Source organism: Fukomys damarensis, unplaced genomic scaffold (genome assembly GCF_012274545.1).
Source record: "Fukomys damarensis isolate Sample0158 unplaced genomic scaffold, DMR_v1.0_HiC HiC_scaffold_1, whole genome shotgun sequence".
Lineage (NCBI taxonomy): Eukaryota > Metazoa > Chordata > Mammalia > Rodentia > Bathyergidae > Fukomys > Fukomys damarensis.
In genome coordinates, this window is record NW_022900913.1 from 51571854 (window position 1) to 51583911 (window position 12058).

The 12058-nt window shown below is 37.5% G+C and overlaps 1 protein-coding gene across 5 annotated transcripts in view; it reads left to right on the forward strand.

The window, feature by feature from the left end:
* Mast4 (microtubule associated serine/threonine kinase family member 4) overlaps positions 1-12058 on the forward strand; it is a 493834-nt gene that overhangs the window by 450792 nt on the left and 30984 nt on the right. For all 5 annotated transcript variants that reach the window (XM_033761224.1, XM_010637279.3, XM_010637283.3 and 2 more), the window contains 5 exons: positions 3297-3505; positions 4940-5078; positions 6502-6634; positions 7486-7651; positions 9582-9683. In XM_033761224.1, coding sequence (XP_033617115.1) covers positions 3297-3505; positions 4940-5078; positions 6502-6634; positions 7486-7651; positions 9582-9683 — 749 coding nt within the window. The remainder of the gene's footprint in view (positions 1-3296; positions 3506-4939; positions 5079-6501; positions 6635-7485; positions 7652-9581; positions 9684-12058) is intronic.

Consider the following 12058-nt stretch of genomic DNA (forward strand, 5'->3'; position numbering starts at 1 on the left):
CTCCCTCTCTCCCTCTCTCCCTCTCTCCCTCTCTCTCTCTCTCTCTCTCTCATTTTTTGTGCCAGGGATTGAACTCAGGACCTTGTGCCTGCAAGGCAGCAAAACCACTGCACTAAATCCCCAGCCCTTTCCCTCTTTCTCGAAATCTCTTGTTCTCTGTTGTCTCGGAAGGAGGTGTAGAACACTTGATTTATAGAAGAGGAGAAAAGATATATGTGGAACACAATAATTACTACTAAATAAACAAATATTAGCATGAAGACTAGTACTCCCAAAGCAATACAGAAATGTAAGAAACCAAAAACATAAAACAAACCAAAACAATCGAGCTACAGAAAATTCACATTAGGGAGTCTAGCTGCCTTCTGCAACTTGATGGAAATATGTGCACATGTCCTGAGGCAGGGATTTCTCAAGCTGCCAATAGAATTATTTTCAGTTGGTTCAGGTCAGTTTCCCTATCATTAACTGATTATTTTAAGTACATCATAGCAAAGGAGAACTGGAAGTCAGATCAGATTCTACAAACAGAAAATCTGAGACTGCCATTTTTTATATAGTACCACAAAGAGACCTAATCAGCTCGGTGGTTAAATTGAGCCTCTAGCATCTTTCTCTTTTGTGTCTTCATAGAATCCTGTACAACTCTGTTCTTCCTTCACCTCCTGTCGTTCTTCCAAAATATTGAAGAGCAATTATGTATGTGAGAAATGGTGAGGCTGATTGAGAATCAAAATGGTAGCCTTGTGATAGTCTGAACATCAAATTCAGAATATGTATTGAACAGTCCTCTGGGCCTAAAATTAAATACTGGAGGAAGAGATAGAAAGCAAGCTGCAGCCTGGCTGACTCTTAGAAATAGACAAGTGATTATAGAAAGATGTTGCCATTTTCTCTAAAACATCTTGAATTATTAATTTTTAAAAAAAGATTACCTATTTCAGAAGTCCTTTTTAATGAAAATTATGTGTGGAGTAATACATGCCTTATATTTAATGGATGCTTTATTCTCTGTGTTCCTTTGTGAGTTATGTTGACAATCCTGCTGCCAAATGTGATCAAAAGTAACCTGATTTGATCCAATCAGTAATTGGAAAAAGAGAAATATAGTAATATCCTTTAATCTGATACAGAAAGAATTACCAGCTGGTTAGTTAACTTAAAAGATAGTTAAAGTATGAAGTCATTTAAAAATACATACTTGAACATTTTAATGTAACCTAAATACAAATATAAATTTACTAGTTTGGGCATGTAAGACTACTCAAGACAACCAATAGGAAACATAGTTATAATACATTTTTTCTTATTTCCAGTTTCAGCTTCTTTAAAGGTGAAGTAGGAAAGAACTTGAAGCAATTTGACTAAAGTAAATCTAAATTTCTGTTTTTCATTTTTTTTGTACTAGTAGGGATCGAACCTTAGGACCATGTGCTTGCCAGGGAGGTGTGGCGCCACTGAGCTAAAACCCCAGCTTCTGTGACTTTTTTATCTTCAATTTTTGGAAAGTTCACCCTCACTAAATCAGAAGGAATTTTATTTAGTAATTTACATCAAAACTTTCTAAAATATTCCTTTAGGGCATTTTTTATAATCAGTGGAGTGTCTCATTTTCACACTCACGTTTCATTGGTTTCAATATTTATTTAGCAAATTGAATCAACAGAAGAGGTGTGAGAATAAACTCAGCCTATGGGAGTCCCAGTGTCCAGGAACTCTGCAGAGAACCACCAGGCTATGCCCAAAGTGCTGGGTGTCAACTCATTGGCTCCCGCATTACTGGATTTTACAGAGAAAATGACACCAACAGGGCATTCAGCAAGTTGGTTTTGTGGAGTATGGTTCAGGGAGCTCTTTACTATACAGTGAATGAAAAACTAGAAAGCCAAAGAAATGGGGTGGGGAGCAGAGCCAAAATAAAAAATAATAAAAATGTTTAAACAGAGATAAAAATGTGTGATTTTGTGAGCAAAAGCGAAAGATGAATATGATAAATAGATAAAAGAAAAATAATTCCTAGTAGAATAATTAAAGGAAAAAATGATAACAGTGATTAAACTGGGCTTGACCATACTTCAGGTGCACGGCCGCGGAGCAACCTGACACAGTGGTTCAGCAGGAGCACGCAGGGAGTCCCTGTCCTCCTCACCATTGCTGAGCAGGGACATTGAAATCACTGGTGGAAACACCTCAGATCACATAACGCCTTGTTTAGAAGGCAGGTCACTAGATATTCTTTACTGTGACTGATGGCTTTTTATGTAAATTATTACTTGATCATTGCCTTTGGCTGCCAGTTGGTGACTCTGGGTAAACTATTTCTTGCTTGATTGCTGCCTTCCTAGAGAGGTCAGACCTGCCTTCCCATAATGCCCAGACCAGCGAGGAGTGACTTGTGAGAAAAGGAGCCTCTCCAAGATATTGTCCTTGTGGGATTTTAAGGCTCCTTCTCCTAATGAGTTGCTTCTCCACATCATCCTGCACCTCAGGGAGGCCAGGGTCTTGCTCTAGAGAGTACCTGGGAAATGTTGTGGGCAGAGGAGTCCATCTTACAATCGGATTGCCTGACATGGGGGCTGTGGGTTAGAAGGAGCAGTAGTATAGCTATACAGTCAGCCCCTCTTTTTATAGGGAAATGCATTTCCTTTTGGAACAGGAATGGGAGTAACATGTGCTGATGTCCATAGTAAGGAAATATGCTACTCTTTGTTGCAGAACAGCCTCACATAACTTCTTATTTCTCATTTACCTAGAAATTTCATGGGATGTATATTACTTTCAGTTGGAAACCAAATACTTTAAGAAACTCTGGACCTCCTTACAGATTCTAAGGATATCATTTAGAAAATTATTGCTTTATTCAGTCAAGGAAAAGTGCCTAACATATGTCTAATGCTAGCAAGGATCCAGCTTGTGATCTGTGTGTAACTTTGTTAATTCTTCCCAGTTCTGACTTATATATTGGATTTGGTTTTGTACGTGGAAAAACTGAAAGCATTAGCTAAATCTTGGAAAATAATTTACTCTGAGGACTGTCAATCTCCTTTCTTCAGCAATGAAGATTAGTTTGATGCCTCACCTATGACCTTTATTGAAAGACTTTTTAAAAAAAAATCAATGTAGCCAAAAGACGTTGGCCTTAGAAGTTGTTTCTAGTTGCCAGCCTAGTTTAGGTGAGCTGAATTCCAGCTGCTTCATGAACTTCAGAAAAGTAGATGAGCATGTGGTTTGCTGTATCCCCCAAACGTCCTTATTTCTCTCTTCCCGTGAACCCCAATACTTGTGCTTCTTTTTAGGGCAGTCTACTTTGTTCGGCATAAGGAATCAAGGCAGAGGTTTGCCATGAAGAAGATTAATAAACAGAACCTCATCCTTCGAAACCAGATTCAGCAGGCTTTTGTGGAACGGGATATCCTGACTTTTGCAGAAAACCCCTTTGTCGTCAGCATGTATTGCTCCTTTGAAACAAGGCGCCATTTATGCATGGTCATGGAATATGTGGAAGGTAACTCAGCTACTGATCGAGAAGATGACACCTGTCTGCAACAGTTCCTTGCTCATTTGTGTCCTTGGAGCTGTCTGTGCTTATGCCACATAAATGGCTATATCCACCTAGGACCCGAAACCAGGCAATGAGTTGGCTGGATTCCCAGTCATTATCTTCTGATAATTGCTTGTAAAGTGCCTGCTCTACTATAACAAAGGGAAAATTAGTGTTATTTGGAAAAAAGCGTTTTCTTTTTTTAAATAGCTTTTAATCCTAACTACCTCCCTTCAGTCGATCATTAAAGTTGGAACACAAGTGATGCATTTTTTCCTTCTTATTTTATCACATATCATAGAAGTAGTCATTGCTGTTGGGTGTTCCTGAATTAAAAATACATTCTTTTTAGTCTAAAGTATAGAATTAAAAATGTGTTGGGAAAAGGAAAGACATTCAAAAAATCCAGCCAAATCTGCTTGATTTGTAGCTTTTTCTTTTTTAAAAATGGTTTTTGTGGTCTACTTTTTAAACTGTCCCAAGTATTCTTATTTCCATATCTTTTCCTTTAAAGTTTTGAAACTGTAAGTGGCCATGACTTGTTGACATAAAATTAATAAAATGAATACATCAGCACAGGCCAAAACAATTTTCAAAGCATCCAGTTTAAGCTCTTGGCATTACCTGAACAGAATCCCAAAACAACAAACTCAGACATACAATAGATTTAGTTAAACCTAATTCTATATTCTGCAAATGAGTGAACTGAAGTCCAAGAGAGACTTACTATATATTAAGTGGCAGATTGAAGACAAAAAGCCTAGTTTGCCTGATTTCCACCCATTGTTTTTGCCACCACACAAGTTTTTTGCTTTCTTAACCATTTCCCTGTTCACTTTAACAACAGCAGCAGCAATAATAACATTTATCATGTATTTGGTATGTGTTGGGTGGGATTCTAACTTCTTTATACAGATTATCTTAATCTTCATAATATTCTGTAAAAGATAAATTTATTACTGTCCTAATATTGCAGATGAAGCAACCAAGACTAGTAAGATTACTAGTTTGCCTAAATCCCTCAGCCTAAAAGGAGACAGAGTTAGGACTTAAATGCAGGTAGACTATTTGTTTGGTCCATGTTTTATACTGGTATACGTTTAGTTGTTAATTTTTTAGCTCAATTTCTTTAATTTCTAATTTATGTAATACTGTATATACTAAAATTAAGTTAGTAGTTCCTCAAAATACAGTTCTGCTTTGGAGCCAAACTTGCCGTTATGAATACTGAATCTGAAGTCTTTATTGTTTCCACTCAATGTCTTAGTTAGAAACATGATTACTTAATGCACAGTCTCAACTTATGATTCTGCTTTGAAAGTCCACAGTCAAAACTGATGGTCTGCATTAATCCTGGTTCATGTTGCACCTACTAAATTTTTTTCTTGTGTTTTATAGGGGGAGACTGTGCCACCTTAATGAAAAATATGGGTCCTCTCCCCGTTGATATGGCCCGAATGTATTTTGCTGAGACGGTCCTGGCCTTGGAATATCTGCATAATTATGGAATTGTACACAGGGATTTGAAACCAGACAAGTAAGTACAGTAAAGAAGCATATGTCTTCTATGTAAATACTAAGCTTTCCCATGATGTCAAAAGTTATTTTCAATTGATCATTTTTATAATTCTCTAAAAGTTATAATGCTTGTAATAACAATTTATGAGGATAAGCTGACTCTAAAGCCAGAATTCGTTAATTTGAAGTTTTTTAGGACATCAAATTTTATATAGCAACATAGACTCCCCCAAGTTGTTTTCTGCATAGTTCCTGAATTTGGGATGGGGGTACCAGGGATCAAACTCAGGACCTCACTCTTGCCAGGCAGAGTTTCTGCATTTGACGTCATGCTCAGATAATCTTTCCCTATTCCAAAATAATATACTTGATATTCTATTTTGCTCACACTGTTTATTAATTTTTAATTTATGTGAAGTTCATTAGGTGTCTGATTTGAGATACAGATGGAATTTTTTCCCCAAATGACTAGCTGTTCATCTTGACACCATTTATTAAATATTTCATGCTTTCTCCACTAATGGGAGCTGTCTTTAAAAACATTACACGTTAATATGTAAAGACTTTAAGTGTGTTGAAATTTTTATGATAAGATTGATTCATGCTTATTCCTGAAAATGTGGAAAGCACAAGAGAAGAGATGAAAAAAATTTCATTCACACTATTGCCAAACAAAGACAGCTAGTAGAAATTTGGTATATTTCCTCCATTTTTAAATCCTTCTATTAATTTGGTTTTTTAGTTGATATACTGTATATACTGTTAATTTTTTTTACTTAAAATGAAACATTCTAAATTCATTCACATGAGTATCATTTGCATGTATAAGAAATGCAGGTTTTGTGTTTGAGTAGAAATGTAAATTAGGGCTGGAAGTTGAAATGTGAAACAATACGTTTTTCTGTCCAAGTTCTTTATCTGTGTCTCATTTGAATCACATATGGGTTGGTTATCTTAATTCCTAACGTATGACATGGGAACAGTGGTAGCCCTTTCTCTTCGTTTTCTTTTTTTCTTTTCTTTTTTTTTTTTTTTTTTTTTTTTTGGGGTAAACTCAGGTCCTTGCGCTTGCAAGGAAGGTGGCAGAACCACTGAGCTAAATCCCCAGCCCTCTCATCCATTTTCTTATTCTGCAAATGGAAAGGAGTCAGTGTTCTATCCTTGAATTTTTCTAAGAGTTTCAGAGTGTTGTTAGAAATGATACTTAAGTGGCTGTTCCAACAAAGATTAGCTGCACCTTGTCTCTGGCCTGCTCCTGTGAATTACACTCAGCCAAGAGGAGTGACATCCCTATGTGACTTCATCACTTCACTTTTCAGGCTGGGTTTTGTTTTTTTGTTTTTTTTAAAGATACATTTAGCAGTCTTACAAATTGATGAGGGGAAGGGGAAATCTTTAAAAAAAAAAGTGATTGCTGTACTCTGTATCCTTCTGCTTCATAGCTTGTTGGTCACCTCCATGGGGCACATAAAACTGACAGATTTTGGATTATCTAAGGTGGGACTAATGAGCATGACTACCAATCTTTATGAGGGTCATATTGAGAAGGATGCTCGAGAGTTCCTGGATAAACAGGTAAGCTGGGATGCTGTTCCTCTCCATGGGGAAATACAAAGTACTGTGCTGCCAGTGAAACTCAAAATCCACTTGCGTCAGCCATCTCCACATTAGTGCTGGCGGTTTAGATGTCTGTATAAGCCTTACATTTAATAAAGTGCAAATTGCTCCCATTTGTCTCCATGGGCCTCTCTGAACTGTCCGCTCCCTCCACTTTCTTCCCCCAGCATTATGGTCTATTAGCAAGACGAACGATCTAATTGCACACAAGTGAGAGTGTGAGAGAGACAAATGGAAAACTGTTTTTGTAAGGAATTCAGGAGTCTCAGTAGAGTACTCGTGAAACTCATGATGCATTGTACAATCACGGATGCTAAAATCCAAACCATGGCCCATTTCCCTTTAAGCATGCCTCATTACCATGTGCCCGCAATCTGTTCATTGTAAAGTTACTTAAGGTAAACACATCTCAACTGTCATCCTTTTATGAAATAACCAGAGTGTGAATCCATTTGGTCATATTAATAATAAAACTGATAGTAACAGAGTAAAAATGTGTTGTTTTAAATATGAGAATTATACGTTTTAGTATTTAAAAATAAGGAAAACTACCAAACAGGGTCACATTCTCAAGTTGAAACTAAGCATTACACATAATTTAACATTCAATCAGAATTTTAGACTTTCCTTCTTTGGTCTTAAAGTGCTAATTTGCCTTGGTCTTGTGGAAATGTGTAATTGCTGTCCTTAAGGTCTCTCTATGAGTCTGTAGTTGAGCAGGTGCACTTGAGGTAAGATAATTGTTTAGTCATCTTGCTTATTGTAATTCCTAATATTCCAGTTATTCTAATATTGCAATCATCTTTTAGGTCTGTGGCACACCTGAATACATTGCCCCAGAAGTGATTCTGAGACAGGGCTATGGGAAGCCCGTAGACTGGTGGGCCATGGGAATTATCCTCTATGAATTTCTGGTTGGATGTGTGCCATTCTTTGGGGACACTCCAGAGGAGCTATTTGGACAAGTCATCAGTGGTAAATATCATCAGGAGTTATCATTAAGCCACTACTGGGAAGCAGCTATTTATTGTAAATCTGTTGAGTGTCACAGTTTTCACCGCTAAAATTTTAACCTTTATGAACAGTGGAGCCAATATTTTCACTTACTCATCACAGCCCATAACTGACTTTCACAATCTCAAGAGAGCAATGCATGTTGAAAATTGAGCTGAGAAAGTTTTGTTAACATGGAATTTGGAAATGTGCTAGCAATGATTTCCAACTTTTATTGTGTGGGGTTTTTTTGTGTGTGAAAGAAATTGGTGTGGGATTTCTGAGTGATTTCATTGTTGTCCGGTCTTTCTTTTCCATAATAGGAAAGTTGCACCAGGGAAGAAAAGGTTAATGCGAGTAACATTTACATAAATGGGAAAAATGGCTAATGGCACAATGAAGAAATTAACAAAAATGTAATAAACCCTAAAACAAATGTCTACCAAATAATAAATAATGAGAATGGGAAGGAAGCAAATTGAATCCACAGATTGTTAATGATTTCATTGGTAGTTGTTATAGTGTAATGTTATTTCTGTAACAGCTGTTCATCTTTCATTTAAAATTCAATAACCTTTAGATCTTATCCTGCAAGCTGACCCTATTGTTATGCACCTTGTGGCTAAGCTAAATGATAATTAAATAGGAACCACCACTACCCTACCTGATTTTGTAAATTTCCCTGAAGCATAGATCAAAGAGGCCATTCCTGCTGAAAGTCTGTCAGGCATCATGACAGGTCCATCTACCACTTCTGATCTCTTCTGGACTGTGTTAACACCAGCCAGCCCTGGAAATATGGAAAAATTCATTTGGCATATAAGGAGCCTCTTAATCACAGCATTATTTTCCAACATTGACTTTGCAAGCCGGGCGAATTTGTAAACTTTAACAAAGTAGATTTGTGAGTTGCCTGCAGTGTGTAACCCCTTTATACAATATCTGAGCTGTTTTTGGATTTATAACTAGGCTGTTTTCTGACACACTGAGGCTTGAATGACATGGGGAATCAACTGTTTAATTAACACAAGCAGCAAATGCTGGCTTTGTTCTTGATGCCTTGCGGCTCAGTTGCATATTCATGTTTTATTTTCCAAATCAGATTTAAACTACAGCCGAGGAAGCTAGAGGCAGCCACATACAGAAATAACTCATGTTTTTATTGCATTTCCATACACGCAAGCACACACACACCTATCTTCAGGCAAACTCCTTTAGATTGAGAACATATTCTGATATTTATGACAAATTTTAAATACTTCCATTACCATGATCACTTGGGGTATCCTTCTTTTTCAGTCTTAGCATTTTGGCTTCTCCTTTGTCTCTTAGAAGTATTTTTTTAAATAACTTTTTACTTCGCGGAGCTTAAGAACTCTTTGGTCATGGCCAAATTCTCAGTTAAGGATAGTAAATCTTACTCAGACATGATCCCCAGGAGTGGGCCAGAGACACAGGTGTTTCGGTCATATTAAGTCCTCTTAATTACCAGAAGGGGCAACTTGTTGGGAGCCAATTCTGGCAAAGAAATTGAATCCAAAATGCAGATGAGTGACATTGTTTTATTTTCTCTGTCTTTTCTTTTTTGGTACTGGGGATTGAACTCAGGACCATGCACTTGTGGGGCAGGCAGTAGCACCACTGAGCGAAATCCGCAGCCCGTGACATTGCTTATTGAAATATTCTGTCCCCAACCTGTAGGAAGCTGTGCTATTCATGTCTTGTAATATGCTGCTGCTGAGACTCCACTGTGCACAGGAATCTGCTGGAGAACTTAAAATACAGATTCTGATTCAGTAGGTCTAGGATGGGCCCTTAGATGCTGCATGTCTGACACCCAGGTGATGTACATGAACTCTGATGATGACCTGAACGCCTCTTTGGGAAAGTTACATATTACTTTTCTTTTTAGATGAAATCAACTGGCCTGAAAAGGATGAGGCCCCACCACCAGATGCCCAGGATCTGATTACCTTGCTTCTCAGGCAGAATCCTCTGGAGAGGCTGGGAACAGGTTAGAGCACATGTGTTTTGATTTTGCCAGTATACAAGAAATAATGTCTTCATGGAGCAATCTGAGGCTTTTGTGTTTCACTTTTGTATGATGTAGGACACTACTACAGCATATTATAGCAATATTATTTGGGATTTTGTTTTCCTATTCAGAGCAGTATAGACACTTCTGAGGGTTAGTTATCGTTTGTCTTTAGTTTTGTGTTTTGCAGAATGCAAATTCTTAATTCATTTCAGTAAATAAATCCCAAAGGCACATGCAATTTTCCTGTCCTGAAAAACATGCATCTTACATTAATTTGAAACAGGGAATAAGGTATGTGGAGCTCTTTTTGTTTTTAGTATATGTTTCCATGAAGATTTGACCCAGCAGGTTGCTATCCTTAGGCTTTGAAATGAATTATCAGTACTCCAACTAATTACTGGAAATGAGTGCCTGGGGTTGAACTATGCTGTCCTGTTGTGGCTGTCAGCACTAAGATACCAGAAAGAGAATTAAAAACCATTGCTTTTCAAGAAAAAGGAGATAGTAGATTTGTTTCTTGCTGATTATTTTTCCTGACTGTTCTGCCAGGAGTTTTATGTTTCCTTTTCTTCCCTGTAGTCTGAGTAGACAGCCTTTAGAAATTCTAGTAGCGTCCTAGTCTGACTGAGTATTTGTGTATACATTTGTCTCAAGAAGTCTAAAATATTAAATATAAATACACATACGTTAGTCAGTATCCATAATTTTTATAAGTGAAAATTGTTGCCATGGAAGGTTGTTCTACTGTATTTTAATAGAAATATTAAAAGACTGATGAAATACCCATTTTTTTTCAAGAAAAAATCATTTGCAACAGGTATTTGTAATTCTTTTCTTTTTCTTTTTTTTTAAAATTTTTTTTTTTTTTTTTTTTGGTACCGGGGATTGAACTCGGGTCCTTGCACTTGCGAGGCAAGCCACCGAACCGCTGAGCTAAATCCCCGGCCCTTACAACAGGTATTTGTTACTATCCACCTTCACCCACAAATACCTGTTAGAGAGATTATTCTTGCTTACTTATAAAATGCTGCATTACTAGAATTTATGATAATGCAGTGGTGCCAGACCTATGGCACATGTGCTATAGCAAGCTTTTTGTTACCATTGAAAGCTTTAAAACATTCACCAACACTGCTGTGTTACAGCAGGGGTCAGTAAACTACCACACCCCATGGGCCAAATCTGGCCCATCACCTGTTTTTGCAAATAAAGTTTTATTGAAACACACCAAGACTGTTTCATGTAAGTAACATTATCCATGGCTGCTTTCATGCTATTGCAGCAGTGTTGGGTAATTGTGACAAATTTTATGGTGTTTTACACAAAAATTTTGTAGACTCTGGACTAACGCATCCAAGAAGATTTAAAATCAGGGCTTAGGGGGGAAACATTTATGAGCTGAGTCTCTTACTAGATTCCACATGCATTTTTCAGTACTTTGACTTTGAAAGCCAATGTAAATGAAAGCTAAAGGCTTAAACTCTGGAATTCAGATTGCCCAAGTTTAAATCTGGACACTGTGAGCATGGGCAGGTCATTTTCCTTCCTATTTCTCTTTTTCTCCTCTGTGAAAAGGAGTGTTTAGTAACAGTACCTTCAGATCATTGTGAGGACACAAAGAGGCTATCCAGGCATAGCTCCTAAAACCAGATGTTCTGCTATGGATGCCACTACAAATTTTCTGCATGTCAAATGTCATGTGTAGCCCGGGGATTTAGCTTCGTGGTGTCGCTGCCTGCCTCGCAAGCACAAGGACCCGAGTTTGACCCCCGGTACCCAACATAAAATATGATATGTTCCTTTTGGACATGGTGATGGTACCCATATCTTGGGAGCCAGTTGAACTCCTTCAGCCAAGTATTTTCTCACTTCCGCCCTATTTGCTTTTCCACTTGTCTGAAGTGATGAGCAAACTTGTTATTTCCCACCCTCTGTGGACTCCCATCATATTTGCTCCTTGGTTCAAGAGAGATGAGTAGCTGTCAAAGAACTGGTGGCAAGACTGTGTATGGGGCAGAGTTTAACAAAGTGATTTTTACTCACTTGAGCCACCTACAAGATACATTGACATTTTAAGATCACCCTGTGTTCACTGAAATACCTATGTAGATGTCTTGTTCAACAGACCCAGAGATCTGATTAAAAATATATTGGAGTGTGAAAAACTAAAAGTGTAAAATAAGATCCAAAATGTATAACTGATAATGTGAAACAGCAAGAAATGGGCTAAAGGTATTGGGGAAGTGTGAAATGTAGGGGAAAGGAAATAAGGGAAAAGAAAAAATATGAGAAAAGGAAAAAATGGAAACAAAGTCTTTGTAAATAGGGGAGGGTGGAGGGGGTGAAGGGAG